At 52.7% G+C, this 22,530-nt stretch overlaps 1 protein-coding gene and 1 long non-coding RNA gene across 2 annotated transcripts in view; both read right to left on the bottom strand.

Annotated features, from left to right (window-relative positions):
• The window catches only part of DSCAML1 (DS cell adhesion molecule like 1), a 348,912-nt gene extending 342,181 nt beyond the window's left edge, over positions 1–6,731 (bottom strand). Inside the window, exon 1 of the mRNA XM_059929303.1 lies at positions 6,577–6,731. Within this exon, the coding sequence (XP_059785286.1) occupies positions 6,577–6,622 (46 nt within the window). The 5' untranslated portion in view covers positions 6,623–6,731. The remainder of the gene's footprint in view (positions 1–6,576) is intronic.
• Positions 6,732–10,515: 3,784 nt separating this feature from the next.
• On the bottom strand, positions 10,516–22,279 carry LOC132370383 (uncharacterized). Its single transcript, XR_009504551.1, has 3 exons — positions 21,924–22,279; positions 16,615–16,811; positions 10,516–11,415 (listed from the first exon to the last, which is right to left on the bottom strand). It is a non-coding gene; the product is annotated as an uncharacterized LOC132370383 (long non-coding RNA).
• Between the last annotated feature and the right edge of the window lie 251 nt (positions 22,280–22,530).

Genomic DNA, 22,530 nt, shown 5'->3' with positions numbered 1-22,530 from the left:
CAGGGAATCTGCCAAGTCTACTCCATGAAGATGGTTGGCAGCCTGGCTTTGTCTCATCAGCTGTTCCCCATGTTGATGAAAAGCAAAGGCTAGGAAAATTCTCCATATGTGTGAGGCCCAGGGAGGGGGGAGACAGCCACACACAGCTGTGAGACCTTCGTTGTTCCTGTATGATGAGATGACAGTAATTATACCTCACATTTCAGCAGAGCATTTATAAGGCTAAAACTGATTTGCTGTGGTTTTTACATGTGTGTGTTTATATGTTGCCCTCTTCAGTTTACAAAGCGTTGTCACACGCTATACCATTGTATGGCCTTCACCCTTTTTGTGCATATTCAATAGCAATCGCTCTGGGGGACAGCCAGGACAGGGGTTATTTTGCCCATTTTACAGATTGGGAAATAGAGGCACATGAACTATTAGGTAACGTGCCTATATTAGACAGCTGAGCTTTGTTTTCTATGTCTATGGACAATGCTTCTTCACACACACACACACACATATATACACACACACACACACACACACACACGGAGTTTAATGGAGATGCAACTTGCCTTTGAATAACTGTTCTTAATGAAAACGGTGACCTTGGAAACTGTCAGTACAAGCAGCGTGTAGAGAAAGAGCATGGGGAAGTGGGGCAGGGGGTGGCTGAATGGATGAGGGGATAGCAGTTGGATGGCAGGGGTGGTGCCCAAGGCTAATGCTATTCATGCTAAAGCAGCACAGGACAAACAGCTGTTAAACAGGGCACACAGGCTGTTGTGTCACAGCCCCGCACCCTGCCACTCATGGGACCCACAGGCCACAACCTGCCATGAGCAGCACCTGACCTCTGGGTCATATGCTGCTTCCCTGGGTCATATGGCTGACTGGGTTATGGAGGGAGGAGTGGTCCAGGGATCCCCAAGGTCACGGGCTGTCAAGGGTGTTCTCTATACATGAAACTACCTGAAAAACAGCAAAGTTCATCCTAGCAGGGAAAGACAGAAATCCATCCAGCTACAAGGTATGGGGGCTCACCCTGTGCAGTCCACGTACATAGGTTTATGGCATTAAATCAGGCTAGTTCTTACTGTGTCCAGTCATGGTAGAGATTTATCAACCAAGCCCAGCCTTCCTTTGGTAGGTATGAGACTGGCCTTTGCCTCACCCTCAAATCCAAATCTGGAGCAAACCTGTGCCCTCACCTTTTCTGCAGCTGCCACCAGCTGTGGCTGGGGAAAGGGAGAGTGTTGGATGCTCCCATCCCACCCCACCCCAGGGACACCCAGGTGGCCGCATGGCCTCAGCTATCTGGCTGCAGATGGGTCCTGCAGGCTACCCAGCTGATAGGTGGTAGAAGGAAGCTGTGGTGTCCCCTGCCCTGGCCACCATTCAGCCTCTCTTACTGCTACAAAGTCTAAGTCAGTTGGCTTGGCCAAAACTGTGGCTCATTAGTACAACCGTTCGGGACAGAAGCGGATGCTCTACTTTGGGGGTGGGGGGAAGCTGGGAGTAGTGCAGAAAAAAGAAGAGGTCTAAGGTTTATTGAAAACGAGTTATATTCTAGGTACTTCATATGCATTATCTCCTTTAATCCCATTTCATAGCTGGAGAAAGTGAGTTTCAGAGAGGTCCAAGGTCACATACTAAGTGCAGAGCCAGGATGCGAATGAAGGGTTTGCCTTGACTCAGAATATCCGCTGCACCATCGAGTTGCAATCTTTTTTATTTTCCTTCACAGTTCTAATATATAAAATGCTCTGGTTGGAAGAACTGGGGGAGGGGGGCTTGAAGCTCTGCCCACTGGCCCTCTCCCTCTCTCCCTCCAGCCATCCCCTGAGGCTCTACCCAACACCTTAGGGCTCCACCCCACCTCCTTCAGAAACCTCTGTGGGCTCTGGTGGACCAGGGCCCTCCCAGATCATTAGATGTGCAGAAAAACGCTCTGGGAGGCCTTGGAGCTGCACCTGCCAGGGTGGGATTTGTCCAGGGCCCCGGAAATGCAGACAGAATCATTCCCGAAGCCACCTCCCCACTGTGGGCATCCCAGCTGGCTCTCTGGGAAGGAGCACTCCAGCTGCCCTGAACTGTGTGCTCTTCCAGCATTACCCCCAACTCTTTATACACCCATCCTTCTGACCACAGCGCCTGCCTTTCACCATGCCCCCAACCACTGCATGTGACAGAAGGCGCCTTAACAATGGTAGAAGAAGCAGCTGGGGGCTCTTCCCCTCAGAGGCCACAACCCCCTCCCAAGCTGGACACTGACAAACCAGCGGAGTGAAAGGGCATTTTGCCTCACTTGATACCCTCTTCCCATCAGCTGCTGCCTCTCCACCCACTGACCACAGCCCTAAGCCTCCTCCATTCTGGGGGTGCACTCACCAGAAGGCAAATGTTGGCCCTGGATCCCCATAGCAGGTGTGCCCCTCTCTTCTTCCTGCAGCACAAGAGGGACAACCCACACCCAAAGTTTGGTCCGCCTTCGGGTGTCTCTGCCACTGGTCACCCATTCCACCCTAGTTGCAAGCTCGGGGGCTGCCTTGCCAGAAGAAGAACTCAGTGCCGAGCCCCTGTAGGCCTAAAACTCAGAGGCAAGGGAGAAGCACTACCCAAATCATCATCCTTCTCCCCACTCTTGCCCCACCCCCATTCCACAGAAGGAAAAGCCACTGCCTGGCTGCAACTGAGGCTGAGACCAAGACGCTGCTACTCACAGAGGGTGAGGAGGGCTCTTGGCCCGGCTAGGTGAGCATGCAAATCTGTATGCAAATTATATGCAAATCCAGGGCCTGCCCTTGGGTTCCTGGCACCCTGTCATGTCTGCTGCCTGTGGCTCACCCCATTCATGCACCTGGGTGCTGGTTAGAATCTACTGAGCTAGGGGCTGAGAAAGCACTTCGGAAGCTGGGGGCGTTTCCTCTTGACTGCTTCCAATGCCCCCAAGAAACACGTCCTCCAAGATCACGTGGGAGGGAAGAATCTCCCAGCTTGGTACCCACACCCCCAAAAAAAGCTCTCTGAACATCCACCCTCCCTTCAACTAATCCACAAATAAAATCGTCCTTCACCAAGCTGAGCAGGGGACCAAGCAAGTCACAGGGTGGAATTTCTGAAGACCCGGAGAAGGTAAGGGGGACCGGAGGTCTGCACCCCTCTGACAAAAGCCAACAGCCCGCGAGGCGCAGACAACCACCTTGTGTCTCGGGGGTGGGGGGGCGCGCAAGCATCGCTGGGCCAACCCCACCCTCCACCCCTGCCATTTGCTTGCCCACCTTCTCTCGATTCCTCAATCTGAGAAAAATAAAGCCTCTTCAGCCAGTCTCCTGGGATCTGCTCAACTTAAGCGCTGCCTTTGGGTCAACTGCTTACTTGCTTTTTGTTTCTAATTGAGCTCCCCAGTCTGCTGCAGAAATATATTCAAGGCAGCTGACTTTGATGCCCAGAAATACGATGCATCTGAAAGGTTTGTCAGGCATCAAGGCAATCCCATTCTCCCCCATGTTATCCTAGCACCCAGGGCCTCTCTGCCTACCTACCCCCTCCTCAGTGCTCACTGGTCTTTCACCTCCTTCCCCTAAGTTGTGTTTGCCATTTCGAGATTTTAAAAACACATTCCCTGAGTGCCCACCCCCCTTTTAATTAGACTCTGAACAGAGTGTTAAGAGATTTTCTTAATGGCTTGACGAAGGCTTTTAATTTGGTCTTCTCTAGAGAGAAGAACCATGAGTCCCCATCCGAGAGGTTGGGGGTGGGGAATGAAAAAATCAATGCACCCCATTATTTTGGCTTTTAGAAAACAGGAATTTTAGTGCCGGGGAAGCTTGCTCTTTTACACAGTAAAAATGCAAATGTAGGCAACACAGATGCTGGCACGCTGGATGTAACAACGGAGAGAGCCTCGCTGGGGTTCATCTGGCTGCCCGAACCTGGATTTGTTTTGGCAATAATAAGGCAGTTATTGAAGACTCGATAACCGATTATTAAAACACCTCCCCAATTTAGTTCTGGGGAATCAGTCTGAGCTCAGGCTTCATCAAAAAAAAGGTATTTCGAGAGGAATGGAAATAACAGACGCTTAAAACACATTCAATAACTGCTTAATTCCATCCAGAGGACGCTCCATCTCATCTTGTTTTCTCCTCTCTCTCTCTCTGCCTCCTCCCGCTCCTCACAGATGGACGTACAAATTATTGCAAGAGGATATTGTTTTCTGTAACAGGCTCGAACATTCACATTTACATTTTCCTTGGTGCCGCGGGGGTGACTGGCAACGGGAGAGAAAAATATACCAAACCCCATCTTCGCTGCTCTCACCACATCAACATCTTCCCCCAGCCGCCTCCGCCACCACCACGCCACCCCAAGCAGAACAGGCCCCGGGGACCAGCCTGGCACCTAAGACCCAATTAAGGCACGAAGGAAAAGAAAGGCCTGTCTGGCAAGTCGCCCTGGCGCCCAGCGCAGATGCTGGAGCCTCTGAATGGCAGGGGCGCGGGAGCTCTGCAGACCCAAAGGCCACTTAGGTGCCGCCTCACCTGGCACCTCCAGCTCCCCACAGGCCCAAGGCCAGAGCTACTTGCTTCTCCCGTTGGAGAGGATTTTGCCCCTCGGGCCGTCCTGCCGTCTTCTGGGTCTTTCTCCACCCCCACCCCCATCTGCCCCTTCCCTATCAAATAGCTTGGGCTTCATTTATTAATGCCCGGCTTCTGGAAGGGGGAGGGGAGAGTCCATCAGGTATTTGCTAGGGGGCCTCGACTCCTGGGGAATGGGCTGCTCTGGAAGAGGTCTCCAGAAAGGGGGTGGGAGGTGTGTGTGGACAAAGCTGGGCAGAAGTGTGGCAGCAGCTCCAGCCTGTGTTTCCTTGCCCGACAAAATGGAAAGGGGTGGCGGGTGGAGAGGGAACTAGCCAGAGAGAAAGCTGCCGCTCCTCACCTTATGTATTTTTAATATTAATGTAATTAAAGCTGCGAGCCGAGCCAGCCTGCAGGGCGGAGGGAAGCAGGAAGAGCCTGGGGAGAGGGAGACTGTGGGTGGGGGGCCCGGGTGAACAGGAGGCAGGCTTCTTGCTCCGCGGACGGGGTATGAGAGGGTGCTGTGAAGGGTCAGGGGGTTAATCAACCTAGACCAGCCTTGGTGTGTCACCCCGTGGACCCCGTTGGGTCAGAGAAACTCAACTACTTTGTCCACGATTCAGGGGCCAGCCCTCGCCCCGCACCTCAGCAGCATCTTGGCCTTCAGTCTGGCTTTGACCGGGCGGTACTTACAAATAAAATAGGGTCACCCTCCTCCCCCAAAGCCACAAGATACTGCAGTCAGCTCCGGCAGGTTGCAGACTCCAGACCCCTGGGGCGTCGGCAAGGAAGGACCGGACCCGTCCGGGAGCGCCAACCCTCTGCTGGATTGCCCTTCCCCCATCGCCTAGGGGTCAAGAGTTGCAGCTGGGCCAGGGCAGCCGTCTGGGCAAAGGGGGTAGAGGCCGTCCCCCAGGGCGCGAAGGAGAAAAGTTAGAGGGCTGCACAGGTAAAGCTGAGCTCGTAAGAGCGTGTGTGCTCCTCAGCGCAAGGGCGCCGAGTTCGGCCGCCTCATCTCCCGCCATCTGTGCGCCCGGGGGCACGTCCTCTGCGATCGCCTGGAAGCCCGATAGCCGGGGACTGCCTGATCCCGACTCGGTGCCCAGGTGACTCTGGTTGGAAATGTCTGACCGCTTCCAACCCCCAATCCCGGCTACCTCGAGGATCAGGTGCGCAGCGCCCCAGCAGCAGGTCTGGACATGCCGGACACCTGGACCCACCCTTAGCAACGCCTTCTCTCCGGGGAAAGCGACACGCCCCCCCCAACCCAAGACTCGTCCCCATGTCCGCTGACCAGGAACCGAAGCGTAGACTCTCGCACCTTGGGGCGCGCTGCCCGAGGTGGCCAGGCGGCTCAGCCAAGCCGGGGCTAGTGCCCGGGGCAGGGGGTGAGGTGGGGCTGGACGAAGGCGACCTCTAGGTTTGGGGAACAAACTTGCTATCATAGAGACCCCAGGTCTCGGGACCCCCGGCTCTCCCCGCCCTGCATCCAGCCAGGGCGCGGATAAGCGCGGTGCGGTGCAGGGGGTCCGGGGCGGCGGAGGGGCGCGCAGTGGCAGAGTGGGAGTAAGCCGCGGCCCGGTTCCGCCAGGACTCCCAGGTGAACAGTCATGGCCTAAGGAACCCTCGACTCGGAGGGCACCCCGGGGTCCCAGCGCCACCCAGCCGCAGGCAGCGGGCAAGGGGCTGGGGGAGGGGTCCGGGCAGAGCGGCAGCCCGGCAACGAGCGGGGAGATGAGGGGCTGTCTCACCACCTCCCCGCCGGGCGCGCCCCAAAAAGGCAGGCGCGGGTGGCTGGCGGGGCGCTCCAGGGCGGACTCTCACCTGGCCGCTCCCCGGGTGCCTGCCCCTCCCCCGCTGCGCCCCATCCGGGGCCCTGCGCCGGGGTCCGTCCCCCCCCCCCAGCCCCCGCCCCGGGCACCTGGAGCCCGCCGGGCACTCCGCCTCGCCGCCAGCCTCGCGCACCGCGGCCCCGCCGCCTCCGCCGCCCTGCCGCCCGCGCGGGTCTCACCTTTGTGTAAAGAGTCCAGGAGCAGGAGGAAAGTTACCAGCCACATGCCATAAAGAGGCCCTATTCTCCGGGGAGGTGGTCCTGTGGCCGGCCGTGCGGCAGCGCCTCTCCCCCGCTCAGCGCGCTCCCAGCCGCCCGCACTCCGCGCCCCGCTCTCTCTGCTCCTCAGCCCAGCGCTCGGCGGCGGCGGCGGCGGCGGCGGCTCCTCCCTCCTCGGCTCCCTGGCTCCTGTCATCCACGGGGCTGGGCTAGGCGCCGCTCTCCCCGCCCCCCCGCCCCCCCCCCCGCGGCACCCCGGCCGGCGAGCGCCGCGCGAGCCCCGAGCCCACACGGCCCCCAGCCCCACAAGCCCAGGCACAGGGGCGGGGGCCCGGGCCGTACGCCCCGGACCGGGGTTCGCTGAGAGGCGAGGGGTCCCCGCCACCCACCGGCTCCTAGCCTGCGGTCGCACACAGGCGTGTGTCATACATGTGCCAAGAGACCGCCCTGCTCGGGCCAAGGGCGCCCCGTGTCTCCTGGGCCAGTCACCTGGGGCCAAGGCAGCCTGCCTCTTTCCGACTCAGTTTACCCCCTGGGATGGGGGAGCATGGATGCTGGGAGTAAAAGCCAGACTGAGACCCTTTGGTGCCGGCCCGGGTTACTCCCCACCTCCAAGCTGAAAGCTGCCTGCCCTTCCAACCCCTAGTTGCCTGGGCAAGCCTGCCTCGTGGGAAGCCCCAGCTGAAGCCAGCCACCCCACCACTCTGTGGGAATTTTCCTCACACTGGGCACATTGTGATTACTCAGACATTATTTTCAATAAATATTTAATGTCAGCTGTATCTCGTGTATCTTCCTCCTTCATCCTCATCTGTCCCCCCCACCCCACGGCTTTGTCACTAAGCAGAAATTGGTTTATTCCTTATGTCAATCTGCATAAAGTCGTCATAGAATTGAATAGGGCTGGAGTGAGGTATCTTCTCAGTTACAAAATGAATGTTGAGCACCTGCTGTGTGCCAGGCAGCAGGTTAGGCGTGGGGGCCCAAGGCATTTACTCTTTAAAATATGTTAACATATACATGATATAAAATTTACCATTTTAACTGTATTTAAGTGTACTCTTCAGTGGCATTTAGTACATTCGCAGTTTTGTGCAACCATCACCACTATCCATTTCCAGAACTTTTCATCATCCAAACAGAAACTCTGTACCCATTAAACAATAACTCCCTATTCCCCAGCTCCTGGTAACCACTAATTTACTTTTCTGTCTCTATGAATTTGCCTCTTTTGGGTACTTCACTTAAGTGGAATCATACTATATTTGTCCTTTTGTGTCTGGCTTCTTTCACTTAGCATAGTGTCTTCAACGTTCATCCATGTTGTAACGTGTCAGAATTGTATTCCTTTTCATAGCTGAATAATATCCATTGTATGTATAGACCACATTTTGTTTATTCATTTGTCAGTGGACACTTGGGTTGCTTCCACCTTTTGGTGATTGTGAATAATGCTGCCATGAACATGGGTGTACAAGTATCTCTTCGAGACCCTGCTTTCAACTCTCTGGGGAGTGGTAATTGCTGGATCATATGGTAATTCTATTTTTAACTTTTTGAGGAACTGCCAGGTGCATTTACTATTTTGTATAGTACTTTCAGAGTTTAAAGGGCTCTCACCTGCAATTGCTCCGTGTAATCCTCACAATATCCTTTGAAGCTTTATCGTTCCCCATTAAAACAGGTGAGAAAAGTGAGGCTTAGCTTGTTCAAGGTCACCCAGTTTGTATCACAAGCAAGACTGGAACCCAGGTCTCCAGACTCCAGGGCAGCACTGCTTGCTCTGCACGGTGCTGCCTGCCTCGTGGCCCAGCTGCGTGATGTGAAGTCACCACTGCAAAGTGGATGCTTTTTCACTAGGTGTTCTGCCCTCTGTGAACACAGGCTTAGAACAGAGACATGGGGCAGACTGCAACAGGTATTTGAGATGACCCAGCCCAGCCCTCCGCTTTACAGATGAGGAAGATGAGGCCCTGAGCGGGGAGGCGATGGACCTGCCTGGGGTCAGGCAGGCAGCGACAGAGCCCAGCCGTCTCCAGTCTTCTGGCTGATAGCTTCCCTCACCACCGCCAGCCTACTGGGCTCATTCTTCCGTCCTGTTCCTCCCCTTCTAAAGGAGATGGTTGCTGAGAGGAATCCAGTTATTTAAAACTAAGCCTATTGACCCAGGGCACCTGGTCAGGCCATGCCTAAAATAAGCTGCTAAGTCAGACAGGATGAAAGGGGCTGCTGTCTGTTGGGAGGGGACGGGCCCTGAATGGGCCTGGGGGTGTCAGCACAGCTGCTCGAGCCCCACATGCTGGAAGGAGAGAGGGGGAACCTCCGCTCTCCATTTACCTGAAGTACCCCCTCTAACCTGAGTGTCCCTTTTATGCTGGTTACACCTGAGGGCCTTTCAGGGACCACAACACTGTGTGTAGAGAGTCAGGTGTTATCCGAAGGGTGAGGTCATTCACTGTCTCCTGAAGAGGCCGAGTGGATGTGGGGAGCAGGGGTGGGCTGGTGAGGAGGGCAGACTCGGGACTCTCTAGCACAAGGAGGTTCTCTGTGTATATAATGTCATGGTTAAGAGCATGACTTCAGAGCCAGAGCTGAGATCTCAGCCCAACTCTGCCGTTTACTAGCTGTGCACTCTTGGGGAATTAATGTGTGCCGACCCCCGTTCCCTCACCTGTAAAGTGGGGACAGCCACAGCGTCTGCCTCGGAGAGCTGTTGTGACGATTAAATAAGACAAGCCCCGTGGCTAGCACGCAGTAAGCACAGTAAATGTATATATCACTAATGTTCTTGGCTTTTGCTCAGAGGACCTTGAACTATAGGGGCTGGGGGAGGGAATAGCTCAATGGGAGGGGATGTTGGGATGACATCCTGCAGTCCCTATGGCAACGAGGCCAGAATTCAGGAGTTGGGAATCCAGGAAGAGGCCCCAGAAACACGGAAAAAAGGTGTGCTTGAGGCTGGAAGGGCATAGAGTGACTGTCAGCAAGGAAAGGACCCGAAAACAGACAGTCCATATGCTTTTTGTATTTTCCATTTCCTAGGTTTTGTTCCTGCTTAGTATTTAGGAAAATATCTTTGCAAGTGACAGTCTGGCTCAGATGTGTTCCGAAGTCCCCTCTTAACTGGAGCTGTACTTGGGGAGCTATGGCACAGTCAGCAACAATCACAGCAAGGGAACTCCAGGGAAGAGAGTGGGATGCTTGTTTCACCCACGCCCACGCCAAACCCTGATGCTCTCCTCCCACGGCTGACATTTTGGAGGGGCTAATTTTTTATTTTGATAAAAGGGACAATTCCTTCAAAGTCCCAACTTGGATGGAAGCCCTCACACCCACACACAAATATATGCACACCAATGTGAGAACAAACACAGTTGCCCAGGCAAACATCCATGTGTACAGGTAAACATAAATACTTAATGACAGGCACACCTGTGCTCAGATGCAATTTGAATACAATCCAAAAATCCTGCATTGACACCTTTGCATGTGCCCTAATACATTTGTTTAAAGCCTCAAACCTGTGGGATTCATTTCCAGCAGGGACACACTGCTCATTTAAAAAGTGATTAATTAATTTCAATAATTTGTTGCATCAGAATGCTGGGTGATGATGTGTGTGTGTTTTACCAATGCCGGTTGAAGCGGCTATATGAAGACACTGGGAGGTGAACCCTTTCCAATTCAGGTTAATCATGGATATTTGGGGGGTATTATTTTGCCATGTTACATTAGGACTAGAGCCATCATGAGAAACAACAGATGTTTTCATTGTTTAACTCAAACAACAGCTTATATATTTTGGATAATTTTCTTCAAAAACAAAGGCATATAACTATTTTAGCAAAGCCTTCTTATTGCTCTGAAATTCTGTAACAACTTCAGCATAAATATGGTTTTCATAAAAGGAATCAATACTGAACCAGGTCAATGGTAAAAACTTGACATTTGGGGTTATATAGCCAATTTGGGATTGACGTTTTTAGTACTAATTCATTGATTGGAGGAGAAAAAAACAAACAAGGATTTCCCCACCTTTTTTTCCAATTTGTAATTGATTTTAATGTTATATGAACAGTCCTGGACTACGATTCAGAAATCCTCGGTTTTAGCCTCATTTTTGCCACCTTAGCCAGCTGTGTGATCTTGGAGAAGTCACTTTATCTTTCTGGGCCTCAGTTTCGTCACCTATGCACATTCTCTAATGCAGGCAAAGAGACAGAAATACGTATTTTCATGCACTGATACTCAGAAGCAAACAAAAAACACACAAAATAAACAGTTTTTACTTCAAATGCATGCACGTATATCTAAAATACTTCCGTCTTCTTGAGATGAGGTGAATCATTGCAATTAATAGGCTATGGTGCCTATATAAAAAGGTAGTACGTGTCATTAAATTACCTGGGCATTCCTTAAACCAAAATTGTATATGCTTAACTCCGAGGATATCTAGGTACATTTTGCCACTTACCCTCTCAACATTTTGGATTCTAGTATCATGGTCCTAAGCTCACGGAACAAAGGGCCCCAGTCCCTGAGGCTCCTTCCCGACAGATGGTGTCTCTGGGGTTCCATGGCCCTTGTTCAAGCCACTGTCTCAGGAGGGTTGGTCAGGGGCTGCAGAAGCCCCCTCAATAATCATGGCCTCTCTCCCGCAGTCCCCTCTCTGCTCCCAACTCTGAAACTGGCTGAGAAGCCAACCCAGAGAGGTTCCATGAAGCCGGAATTCTGTGCAGCTGAAGCTCATTGCCAGGTCTCTCTCAGGGGTGGCGGCGGGGGAGGTGGGCGGAATCCAAACTAAGAGAAAGAAAAACAGGAAAATTCCATAAGTGGGAGCTCACTTTGCTGGCTTCCTGGGTTATCCTGCAGTTCTTCTGACCCACGAGGCACTCACAAATGTGTTCATCACATTGTATTTAAGCATCTTCTCTCCTGGAAAGCCTGGATGCTATGTTTTTCACTCCTTCTTTCTCAAGTACCCGGTGCCCCTTCTCTACCTGCGTAAGCCTCCTCGTGCAGCAAGGCCTGGTCAGGCACCCCCAGCTTTCCCGGACCAGCCTGGACCAGCCCTCCTCTGGTCTCTACCTGCCGCAGACATCTTCTTGGCCTGTGGCGCTCATCCCTTCATCCTGCATTGCGGCTGCTTATGCACACACCTGACTTGTCTCCTCTTCCAAACACTAGGCTCCAAGCCCTTTCGGTTTGTACCTGCAGAGCCTAGCCTCATGCCTCCTCACACTAGGGGGCACTCAGTGCCGAGTTAGTGATGAGACAAGCTCATTCTTACAGGGTTGCAAATACCCGATTACAACTTCACGGGTCATGCCTTCCAGAGGTATGTGCTTTAACTGGAATCAAAGCCTTAAGCTTTGCCCTTCTCATATGAGAGTTTCTGGCCTGGAAGGGTGAGTCCCGGAGCTGCAGGAGCACTGACCCTAAAGCCGGAGTCTCAGCAGATGCCCGCTCAGCCGGCAGCACCATCATCTTCCTCAGGACTTTTGGGATCCAAAGGCTTCACATTTTCTTTCATTTCAGAACCTCGTCCAAAACAGACAGATCAGGCCAGAAGTGTTTTGTTCATTGTACAGATGAAGAAACTGAAACTCTAAGAGGTTTGTGATGTACCCAGAGGCAGATCTACCATGAAACTAAGAGAACTTATGCTCCAGGGTCCTGTAGGGCCCCAGTAATAAGTTCACATAGTCAGATGGTATTGGTGATTTGGTAGAATACTACAGTTGATCTGCAATCAATTATGGCTTCTCTTCTTTTCTACTCAGATGTGCATTTGGGGTCTGGTGTGCATTTGGATCTGACTTGGGATCCCCCAAAGTGAGTGAGTGATGGATCCATTCGATTTGGGATTGGTGAGATATATTTATGCGTCGAGAATGGTTAGCACTACTGTGTAGCCATCCCAGTGTAGGGAATGGCTGCAGGAATACGACCACCCATTGGGCCAATTCACTTGGCTTTGTGACACGAAGTTGCAGGGCCCAAGTTGTATCACAGCATGATTATGGCCTGAGGTGCCTGCACTTAGAGATGTGTGTCTTGAAAGAGAAACCAGGTTGGAAATGTATGGAGCCAGGAGCTGGTGTGTAAAATTGTGAGCAGAAGAAATGTTAAAAAAAAATTTTTAAGGCATTATAGAGGTGTGTCAGGCAGTGATTTCACACAAATATTGTTATTTGTCCAGATTGTGTGATACCTGTGGTATTTGTCAGTTTTTTCAGAATTTGTAATTTGTGGCAATTTCTTTTTAGCATCCTAAATAATCACGTTTGTACCTCATTTTGTATTTATAGTTGTGTATTGTTTTCCTTAAGGAGGTCCCTTCGAATGGTCTAAGCTTCAGGTCCTACAAAACCTGAGTCCATCCCAGGGACTTGTCCTGGGTCAGACCACGGAGGCTGAGCTGGGCCAAGAACCAGGTTTCCTGGATTCTGGTCCAGGGCTCTTCCCACCACAGTCCCTTGCCTCAGAGTGTCACACGATGTGTAATTTATGTGTTTGTACAACACTGCACACACAGAGCATGCTTAAAAATGCCACAGCCCCTGAAGAGATTGTCCTCCATAGTGAAGGGGAGGTCAAGGTCTGGCCCATGGAATTGGCCTTGACTTGGATGTTCAAAGCCCTCTTCCTAGGAAATCTGGCCACTTCAGTCCACAAGCCAGAGGATCTCAGGGGTGGAAGACAGCTTAGAGTCCCCCTCTACACCCTTTCTGTGGGACAACGCCCCTCCCATCACTGGGACGGAGTCACCAGCATGAAGGACTGAGATGCCCCTCAAAGCCCAAGGGTTGTGGAAGACACCAGGAAGCCCCTCCAGCCACGCTGAGCAGAGAATGTCCACCTGCCGGGGGGCAAAACCACAGAGCCAGAGTGCCACAGTGGTGGGTGGAATGCTGTTTGGGATTGCCAAGGGAATGGGGGACACTGTGTGGGAACGGTGGGGGGGGGGGTACCAGCCCAACAGCCATAGACTAGGCGAGGAGGCTGGCCGGCGCCTTAGAGCCCACCTGAACGGCCCCATCTCACACCCCCCAGCTCTCTCCACCCCACCAGATAGGTGCTAACAGTCCCTGGTTAAATGCTGCCAGGGACGAGGGGCTCCCTGCCCACACAGAAGTTCATCCTAATTTCACTCTCTGTGATCACGTACACACTCTTTTCTTTACGGAGCCCAATCTGCCTTAGCCCGCCGGAGCTCACGGGACCTGCCAGATGACAGCTATTCAAATATCTTACAACAGCCACCATAGCACAGCCCTCCTACAAGCCTTCCTTTTGCCAGGCTAAATATCGCAGTTCTGTCAACCTCTCCTTTTCCAACATAATTTCCAGACCCTTCCCTCTCCTGGTTTCCCCTTTTGCACATATTTAACTTTAATAGCATCTCTCTTAAAAGCAGAATGGCCCCAACACTCCAGATGAGATCTGAACAGCTCTGAGAACAGGAACTGTCACCGCCTTGATAGGTATTCGACCTCCTCTGTGGCTCAAGATTTGATTGGCTTTTGGGGGCCAACACGCCAATAAAGCTGGGCCTCTTTCCCATGAACTGCTGCTGACCTGTGACCTCGATGTGGATTCTTGGGGACGGGGTCAGGGTGGGATGCACGATTAGACACATTGCTTGTTGACCGCTGGGAGAGGAAATGCTGCCTGGGTCAAATGGCATCGCTTACACACACCGGCTAAGACTCTCAACCACCCCTGAAGTCCTAGCTCAGCCCCAGTGAGGGGGGCAGACTCAGCTGAGAATGCAGGCACGAGGAGCGGGAAGCCCAATTTCAGACCACGTGGCATGAAAGCGTAGCATCTCTACCACACGTGATCATACTTAAACCCAGCTGAAAAGGCGAAAAGATCTTACACTGCATTTCCCAAGAGTTTCATGAGAAGAAAATAGGTGATATGCAAAAAGTGAGTTCTGGTCAAATAGGTTTGGAAAACACTGGAATAACCAGAGGTAAATAGGTTTCTTTTACTGTAAGGACATCCCAGAACCTTTAAAACACTATTGGGTGTTATGGATACAGTGTGAGGTATTTGGGAAGGTTTCCCACTTTTCCTGGTCTGAAACCTCTGTCCTTTCACTGGCCGCTGCCCACCCTCGACTCAGAGGAAGCACATGTTGTAGGTTTATTTACACTTTCAGCAAGTTTGTGCCCGGCCCCTATGTAAGGAGCTCCCAGCATCCCTGGAAACTCTAAGGCAGGTCCCTGCCCTGGGGAGCTTGTGCTCAGCGGGGAAGGAGACGCATAGAGGACAGCATGCGGAGGTCTGTATGCTGAGCCTAAAGGTCAGAGTGGGAAGGGGGCTGGAGGCCATCTATTGGGAGCACCCTGTGTCACAGAGGAGGAAACGGTGGCCGTGCAGCTAAAGAACATCCAGGCCGTACAGCCTGAAGGTCAGTGGCAGTGCTTGGATGCAGGGTTCCTGAATCCCAGGCCTGCACTCCGTCTACCGTGACATTCATGGCCCAGGTCGTGTTGTCCTCTGTCTCCGGCCCACCGACTGGGTAGCCCTGCCCACCACTCCATCCTCAGTAGCCACAGGGTTGGGTTAAAAGACTTTTAAGATCCCACCTAGGGCTGAGATTCAATTAGTCTGTGAAGACAGCTGCTTAAGCTCAGAGAAAGGAGCGGTTAGGAAAAACCAAGGCAGGATGTGAGTGGGCCTGGCTGATGGGAAGAGCCTAAAGAGTCAAAGCTGGATGAAAATGGATGTACCAGGTGATGGGAGAAGGGCATCCCTGTGGGGGGTTTCATGAACCTGGCTCTGTGGTGTGTGTCTGCCCATCTGAGATACCCACGCACCTGGCACGAGATGGTCCAGGGCTGTGTCTTCCAAGACTCATGGTTAGAACCTTGGAGCTGATCGAAATGGCCAATTGTTTGTCTGAATCAGTCAAAGTAGCTTTTTCTTTTGGCAAATTATAACCAGAGCCATGGACTCCTAATAACGATTTTTATTATTGAACCCTGCTGTGGTCCAGCACTATGCTAAGTACTTTAGATGCATGATCTCAGTTAGCCCTCCAAACAACCTATAAGACTGGCATAATTATTATCATCCCCATTTTACAGATAGTGAAACTGAGACACTGGGAAATTAACACAGCTAGTAAGCGTCAAATGCCCAAGCCTTGAGCAGGGCTGGGTGGTCTGACCACAGAGTTTTCTTTCTCTTTATTGCTGTCGGTGGTGGTTGGTAGTATCTCTGCTGTCACATTTTCAGAAAGGTTTTAATACGGAAAATTTTCAAACATATCACAAGTAGAGAGAAGAGTATAACGAACTGCCATGCACCCATCCTCTAGGGCCAGCAATTGTTGACTCGCGGCAATCTTGTCTTATCTGTATTCCCCTACCACCCTCCCTTCCCATCACCAAGGATTTTTGTAAGCAAATCTCATGCATTATATAAATCCATTCGTAGATCTTTTAGTGTGCGTCTCTAAAAGATAAGGCTGAATTCTTACTGTCAATCACTACACTTTATGCCATCCTGACTGAGAAGTAGCTTAGACCAGGCACACCGCCCTCAACCCCCAACACACACGTGCTGGGCTTCAGGCCAGTCACTGCCCAAAACAGCCGAGCTCATGGCAATCTGGCCAAACAGCCTCCCTGAGCCTCCTCAGACGGTCTTACTGCAGCTGAAGCCCCTGCCATCAGTCTAGCTTGTCTGGAACTGGGGAACACCAAGTCTTCTGCCTGGTGGGGTTGCTGCCACAAGGACAACAGTTCGGACCAGCCTGGACCTGACCCCCCAACTCTGGCCATGCCCTTAATCCCAGTTCCTATCTCAGGGCGATTTAGCATGCTCTCTTCTGCCTAGGAGAGAACGGCTCCCCACTCTGCTCAGTCTAAGAGCAAGAGGTAGGGAGGAGATGGAGCTGAACAAAGCACCTGGAATCAGAGGTTCACTGTGCCTCCCATGAACTCACTTTCCTCATCTGTAAAACGGGAACATAACACCTACCTCATACGGTGGCTGTGAATGTCCAAGGAGACAAGTTTTCCCCACTGGGGTTGGGCTACCGGAGGATGCAGTACCTGACCTGGCCAGCAGGTGTCGCCCAAAGACTAGCACCTGTAACCTTGAGGAGGGGCGGGGTGAAGTGGGGCGGCAGCTGCTCCATTGAGAGGATTGTCTTTCCATATTAGATCCGGTTGCACCTGGGGGAAGTGGAAGAAAGTTCAGCCTGTGGGATTTCTCTTTAGAAAAGTCAGGTCTGGGGACTTCCCTGGTGGTCCAGTGGCAAAGAATCCGCCTTCCAATGCAGGGGATACGGGTTCAATCCCTGGTCGGGGAACTAAAACCCCACATGCCGCAGGTCAACTAAGCCCGCGTGCCACAACTACTGAGCCCACGCATCTCAACTAGAGCCCGCGTGGCGCAAACGACAGAGCCCACGCACTCTGGACCTCGCGCACCACAACTGGAGAGGAAAAAACCCGCATGCCACAACTAGAGAGAAGCCTGTGCACCGCAACGAAAGATCCCGCACACCGCAACTAAGACCTGACACAGCCATAAAAGAAAGAAAGAAAGAAAGGTCAGGTCTGTCTCTACCCGGAGTTAAAAAGTGGAGCTGTGCAGCCTTCAAAGCATGCTCACAGGAAGAACCCACAGCAAGACAGGCATCAATACCTCCATTTTACAGATGAGGAAATCGAGGCTGCCAAGAAGCAAGTGACTTGCTAAAGGTTAAGCAGCCACTAAATGCAGAGCTCGGACTCCAGCTCAAGTCTTCTGCTTCCATATTCTAGCACTCTGCTGAGGCACGTCCTCAGAGGCCAAGCCTTTGAGGGGACTTGGGACTGGCTGGAAAAAGTGTAAAAGGTACGGGTGCTCCCAAAGCCCCTGGCCTGTGATATGCTGTCCTCTGAGAGCATCTCCCCTCTCTGGGGCTCAGATTCCACTGTTCAGCAAAGGACTGAACTAGATCAATGGTTCCCAAATTCAACTAATCAAATGCACATACGCGTGCACACGCACACACGCTCACTCACGATGGGGACAGCGAGACAGAGAGAAAGAGAGATTCCAGATTACAGAAGCAGGGATCTGTATTCTACATATCCCAGGTAATTTGAAGGTAAGCAGCTCAGCATGGGTCTTAGGACTGGCATTTGGGAAACACCAGACTAGAAGATCTTCTATGGGTTTATGTTCTGTAGTTTCATAAACAATTTCCACTCAAGCTTGTCAAAATACCTAACACAGTGCCCAGCACATACTTGATATTTAAATATTCAATATATATTTTGCTGAAGTGTACTGAAAAGCATGCAATCGAACACCCAACCCAATGAAAACCTTGGTTGACATTGCTTCATCCCACAATTAAAACCCACTTTGCAAACTCTTCTCCACTGTTGGTGGGAATGTAGATTGGTGCAGCCACTATGGAGAACAGTATGGAAATTCCTTTAAAAATTAAAACTAGAATTGCATATGATCCAACAATCCCATTCCTGGGCATATATCCAGCAAAGATGAAAACTCTGATTCAAAAAGATACATGCACCCCAATGTTCATAGCAGCACTATTTACAACAGCCAAGACAAGGAAGCAACTTAATGTCCATCGACAGATGAATGGATAAAGAAGATGTGGTACATATATACAATGGAATATTACTCAGCCATAAAAAAGAATGAAATAATGCCATTTGCAGCAACATGGATGGACCTAGAGGTTATCATACTATGTGAAGTAAGTCAGACAGAGAATGACAAATATCATATGATATCATTTATATGTGGAATCTAAAAAAAGATACAAATGAACTTATTTACAAAACAGAAACAGACTCACAGACATAGAAAACAAACTTATGGTTACCAAAGGGGGAGGGATAAATTAGGAGTTTGGGATTAACAGATATGCACTACTATATATAAAATAATTAAACAACAAGGACCTACTGTATAGGACAGGGAACTATATTCAATATCTTGTGTTAACCTATAATGGAAAAGAATCTGAAAAAGAATAGATATACATATATGTATAACTGAATCACTTTGTCATACACCTGAAACTAACACAACATTGTAAATCAACTATACTTCAATTTTTAAAAAAAGAACGTAAAACTTTAAAAAATCCACGTCGCTTTTCCGTAGCGCTTTACGGCTTATAGATCTTGTTTACACACATGATCTCATTCAGTCTCTTTAATGGGCATTGTGATTCCCATTTTACAGATGAGGAAATTGAGGTTCAGAGACGCTAAGGGACTTGCCCACTGCTGCCCAGCTAGTCAGTGGCAGAGCCAAGCTCCAAACCCAAGTCTGTGTTGCCCCACCTCCAGTGCCTCTTCCACTGCACTATTCCTGCTTTTGCTTGTTTTCACTGTGTGGTTTGATGGGAGGAAAACATCAGATCTAGAAGAGAATGAGCCTTCCAAAACTCCCTGGAGAGGGCAGTTTAAAAGCCCAGGAGCCCCCCTCCCTCTGCCTGGGTCCTGGCTCGGCCCTCCGGAGGGGACATCCCACTGCCTGCACCCCGTAGCCTCCGGTCCCCTGCAGATGCCTCCATTCCCAGGTCTCTGCACAGGGAATCTGGTTATCTGCCTGCCCCTAGCATCACGGGATGGGATGGGCGTGCCGCAGGCTCAGATTCTCCACCACACAGGCTGCCCCTCACCCCAGGCTATGCCTCACAGTGAAGCTGGGATCTGGGCTCACTCCCTGCCCCAGCTTTGTCCATATGTCTGTGTGTCCTCTAAGAACCACTGGGAGCAACAGACAATGACCTCTGACCCAGCCCTCATTCTCAGCTGAGGGGGCCGAGGTCCAGAGAGGGGCCGGCAGAGTGGAGCCGCCCGTTCCCCTGGCCCCCAGATGCTGGGCCCAGCCTCTTGCATCCTCCATGCAGTCAGCTTCCTACCACCTTGTCTGGCTCTTCCCCCATTCCAATGTGCACACGCACAAATGTACATACATGTACACGGACACTCACACACAATCTCTCACACACCCAACACACACAGAAAGTTTTTCCATAGACCCTTCCTGGTCCCAGCACAGCAGCCATAGACCACCCTCCACTGGTCTCAAGGAAGCGGGGGAGCCCATGGCCAAGCTGGCAGAGGGTCCGGGGGCAGGGCCTCCCAGGATGGGCCTGGCCAAGTCCCCACTGTGGCCCAAAGGGTGCTTAGGAGGGTCTGGGGCTGAGGGTGGACTCAGGAGCCCCTGCCTCCTGGCCGTGAACAGTGTCCTGAGAAGAATGCACTGGACGGTAAAGCATTATGGTCAAGGGCTGGGATGCCTGCAGGGGTCCAGGGAAAGACAGCAGCATCCAGTGTCAGCACTGGGAGAACATTCGAGAAAGTAATCACGGCAGCCACTGGTCACCGAGGACTGGTCAGGAGCAGGAACTCCACGAGTCAGACATTGTTTCTCCATTTTGGGAAACTGAGGCTGAGGGGGGACTTGCCCACAGTCCCATAGTCCACAGTTGGCCAAGCCAGGGCTCACATCCGGGCCGGCTGATTCCAAAGCCTCTGATCTTAACTGTGATGCCAGGGACAAAATGCCGGCTGTCACTGGGACGGGCCCCTGGTAGCCCCCTCCCCGTCCACGCTCCATGAGCGCTGCCCAGCAGACACACTACCCAGCCACCTGCCCAGACTGCAACGCCCAGCAGCTCTCCCTGCCCCCGAGAAGCAGGGAAGTGGTAGGTCCAGCTGTGGGTAATCACTCATTCATTCCTCTGGCCAGCCAGTCATGTGCTCAGTCAACAGCAAACATTTATTGAGCACATACTCGGATGGGCGAGGCACTGGGGATTGGTGGGTAAACCATCAGACGCCACCCCCGCCCTCATGTGGCTTGTAGGCCGTGCAGACAGACATAAAGGGATGGTCAGAATGCCAGGAGTTACGGGGTCCCCAGCAGGTCCCCTGGGAGGAGGGGTCAGGCAGGGTCTAGGAGTAGCCGAGGCCCAGCGGGGCTCATCCCACTCATGCTCGGGCGGGCGTCTGAGGACTGAGGCCACGCCCTGATGATGTGACCCACTGCGTCAGGAGCAGATGGTCCACGGACATGAGACCTGAAATATTACTTACTTCGGCAGGGGTGGTGGGCACTCAGCTCCCGTGCAGGCTGGGTTGGCACAGCTGTGTTACTGATTGATAGGCCTTTCAGGAAACAAAGGCCACGAGAGAATTCAACACGCTCCTGGCTCTGGGCCAGGCTAGCCTCATCTCCTTTGCTTTGTCAAGTGTGTCTTTTTGTCTGCCTTCATTACTTGCTGGGCGCCTCTGTTTTAACTACTAGGAGGGAGCGAGTGTATATTTGTGTGTGTGTGTGTGTGTGTGCACGTGCACAGGCGCACACCCAGCCTCCCTGAGCGCTGCTCTTCTGGGGGCAGGAGGTAACAAGGGGACCAGCTACAGGTCCCCACTTATCCCTTCCCAGAACCCCTTGACTTTGAAGCCAACGCCTGGAATTTTTGTCTTGTGTTTGCTTTTCCCAAAGCCAAGTTCAGAGGCAGCCGAGGGCCATCGCACGGTCCCACAGTGGGCTGAAGGCAAAGCTGGCAGTGAGGCCAGTTCCCCACCGTCCCCAGCACAGACGGCACTGAGCTGCAGGTGAGGTTCTGGGGCCTCGAGCTGCTGCCCCAGCCTGGAACTGCCCCTCTTCTACGCCCACTCCGCCACCTCACCTGGGGAATTCCTCTTGGTGACACCAAGGAAGGCCTTCAGGGAAGCAACAGAGAATTTCTTGAAAAGGGAACCGAGTTTAAGAGCTCTGGAGACCAGCAGCAGCCAGGAGTGCCCCAGGGCCTGGGGAGGGGTGTTGGGGGATCACGCAGGTTCAGGGCAGGCAGCCTCATAAGCCCCCAAAATAAGCTGCTGAATCAGAGCCTGGGGAGCCGCCACCCCACATGCAGCGGGTTCGAGTGCCTTTCAGGTAGGAGGCCCTTCCATACCTGGGAAAACCCCTCACCCTGGTTTCTGCGGCCGCCTCCTTAGGTCCCCCCAACCCCAAGTGTCAAGCTGAGGTCATGGGCACCAAGGTCCCAAGTTCTAAACAGGATCTCTTCCCAAGCCATCAGTCACTCAACTGCAGACGACATTGAGTGTCCCCAGTGTGGGAGGGGGACACCGAGGCCAAGGGGAGGGTTTCCTCTAAGGCTGGATCCCTCGGGCGCCACGCTGGCTCCCCCAGCCCAGCCCCAGGCTCCGCGCTGCCCTCCCAAGGCCCTGGAGTGGGGCTGCTGTGGGCCTGGCCCCAAGCCCAGGCCCGATCCATCTTCCCAGCCAGAGACTCACTGCGACGACAGGACAAGGCCGGGCGGCCACGGCATTGGCCTCTGATCTCCCCTGGCCGAGTGTTCGTCGGGAGGACGATGAAGAATGAACGCCTGGCAAGGAGCGGGTCACTGCCGCCCGGAGGCCCTGCTGAACTGCAGTTCAGACCTCAGCTGCCTGGGGCCGCGGATCAACAGGGAGGCCATTAATCTCTCCGGCAGGGATGAGAGCGGGGAGGGCCTGGGGGAAGACTCAGCACCCCCCTCTGCCCTGGGCCCCTCTTCAGCTCAGCACGCCCACTCCCTTGGGCGAGATAGGACCAGTGGGGTTGCTGGGGGGGGGGGGGGGCGGGGCTGGTGTTGGGGCCGCCCTCTCCTTGCCCACCTCTCTCCAGGTCCTGCTCATGACGCTGATTAACTCAGACTATGTGGATGGAGGTCTCATGATCACCCTAAGGTGAGGAAGATGTGCAGATCACAGAGGGTCTCTCCCTTCCAGGAGGAGTGAGGAGGGCTCGAGATCCCACAGCCAAGAATTATCCCAGAGCAGGGCAAGTGATACACCTGAGGGGTGTGCAGACAGAATGAGAAGAGCTCAGGGCTTTCCTGGGAAACCAGAGCCCCTGGCA

This window comes from Balaenoptera ricei, chromosome 8 (genome assembly GCF_028023285.1).
Source record: "Balaenoptera ricei isolate mBalRic1 chromosome 8, mBalRic1.hap2, whole genome shotgun sequence".
Lineage (NCBI taxonomy): Eukaryota > Metazoa > Chordata > Mammalia > Artiodactyla > Balaenopteridae > Balaenoptera > Balaenoptera ricei.
This window is presented reverse-complemented; position numbering and strand designations above follow the sequence as displayed.